The 2,061-nt window shown below is 43.8% G+C and overlaps 1 protein-coding gene across 1 annotated transcript; it reads right to left on the bottom strand.

Moving 5' to 3' along the window:
- Positions 1-1,151: 1,151 nt before the first annotated feature.
- LOC517016 (interleukin 6 (interferon, beta 2)) lies at positions 1,152-1,788 on the bottom strand. The gene has a single exon (NM_001015617.1). It carries the CDS (start codon positions 1,710-1,712, stop codon positions 1,152-1,154), a length of 561 nt encoding a protein of 186 aa, NP_001015617.1. The 5' UTR covers positions 1,713-1,788.
- Positions 1,789-2,061: the final 273 nt, after the last annotated feature.

Here is a 2,061-nt window from a genome sequence, read left to right as displayed (position 1 = left end):
GGGCGGGTGGGCGTTGCGCATGAGGAGCGCGGCGGCTAAGAGATTATTCTCTGTGGGAACCTGCTGGGGAGTTGCTCACATGTCGAATCCCGCGGCGGCTAGGAGACGATTTGCAGTGAGTAGATGGGAGAGTGTTCCGCACAAGTTGGAGCATAGTGGAACACAGTGTCCGTGATGAGACTATTGACTTTACCACGATGTGGGGATGGGGGTGGGGAGGTGAGGGGCGTTGCGAACACGGTCGAATCCCGCGGTGGCTCAGAGACTATTCGCTGTGGGACTATAGGAGGGCGTTGGGTACAAAGTGGAACCCAGTGGCCGCGATGACACTGTCCGCTATGGGGCGATGGGAGGGCTAACCCTCAAAATTACTTTTCACTAATTTTTAATTGAGGGATTACCATATCTGACAGTTTTTAATGACCCCATGACCGTCTTAAGTAATTTTTAACTCATGTTCCTGAAACCTCTTTCCCAGGACTACATTGTTAGAAATAAGGGTTGAAGTGTACAAGAAACTAAGGACATTTAGAAGGTCAGAATTTTTCATTTTCTGTAGTTAAGAATTTTATAAACTGAATGGAATTTGCCCCAGATTTATTGGCATCAAGAAGGCTTACTTTGTAAGACTCTCAAATGTAAGGTGGTGTACATTTTCCCCCAGTTGAAAAAAAGACAAAAGAACCCCACATCATATTGCGGGACCCTACAGCATGAGATGTCTGATACATTTAAAGAAGTGAAGGAGACAAGAGCAGGTAAACTGTACCGATCCATGGAGAATATGCCTGTAACTTGGACATTCCACATGTCTTCTATTTTAAATTCCTCAAAGGCAGGGGCTGGAAACTACTATTCTGCAGGCTTGTTTTGCAATAAATGTCTCCAGGGTGCTCGCCAATTTTTAATATATGTTGTCACATCAATCAAGTTGACATTAAAACTGCCATGTTCAATTTTGTTTCATAAATAATTTATTTCCCATATAAAAGTTTAAATAAATAAATAATGCATAAATCAATTTAAAAATAGCTTACAGTATTTAACTGTCCATTGCATTGCATTGTCAGTTACTTCAAGAGCCTCTGCTGGGTGAAGAGTCTCACCTCAAAGTCACATTGTCCCTTCCCAGAGCCACAGGTGGGAGATGTTCATTCACGGAGGTAACCTGTTAGTCTCGTCAGGAAAGAAAAATTCCTGAGTATTTGCACTCGCACGACTGTCCAGGCACACCTGTTGTACTCCTTGGACTTTAGGTACTGCACGAGGTTGAAGTAATATTTCCTCAGGTGAAGAACGGTTGTGTCTCCCATAGTGGAGTTTTGCTTCTGCATTATTTCCTTCTGGATTGGCTCCAGATGATTCATCTGCTCATAGAGTTCCTCAAGGAGGTCCTCGATGATGGTCTCAGACCAGCCAGTGCTGGAGAAGTCTCTGGTGAGAATATTGAAGATCTGCTGGAGCATCTCATAGATGACCAATATGGCATCTTCCTTCTGGAACTGCTGTGCTTGCTTCATCTCCTCAGGCATCTGGAAGTCCATCCTGGCCTCGAGGCAATGTTGAGGAGTTGAAGGTAACTGCCTCAGGAGTTTCTGACATAACGCAAGGCTCCGCCTTTGTTGGAATCGAAGCAAGCTGTAGCTCCTGGAAAGAGCTGTGGTGGAGAAACACAGCAGGAGAACCATCTGGAGGAGGCACCGGTGGGTCATGATGAAATCAGGCACAGGGCTGCCTGTTCTGCTAGTAGGTGCTGAAGCTGAGTCTTCAAGGGTTTGCAGAGTGAATGGCCTTCCTTCTTGAGTGTGGGCTACTTATACAGCATGGCCCTCCATTCTTTCTATTGGAGAGGAATTTCCCACTTTCCAGTTTCCTTTTTAGTTCTCCTGTGTTGATTAGTTACCTCTAAAACTCTTTTTCTTTTTAGCTCCTTGCTTTTTGATTTTATATGTATTAGGGGAAAAGATATACAGTCTGGGAGAATTTCTAATGTTTTTGTAAATTTTCAGTGAATTGCTAAATGCTAAAAAAAAAAAAAATGCCTAATCAATTTGAACTGAA

Source organism: Bos taurus, chromosome 8 (genome assembly GCF_002263795.3).
Source record: "Bos taurus isolate L1 Dominette 01449 registration number 42190680 breed Hereford chromosome 8, ARS-UCD2.0, whole genome shotgun sequence".
NCBI lineage: Eukaryota > Metazoa > Chordata > Mammalia > Artiodactyla > Bovidae > Bos > Bos taurus.
The sequence above is the reverse complement of the archived record's forward strand: the minus strand, read 5'-3'. Positions and strand labels throughout refer to the sequence as shown.

Bases quoted from the DNA above. Each gene is read 5' to 3' on its own strand.
- LOC517016 (NM_001015617.1), bottom strand. From the start codon at position 1,712: ATGACCCACCGGTGCCTCCTCCAGATGGTTCTCCTGCTGTGTTTCTCC.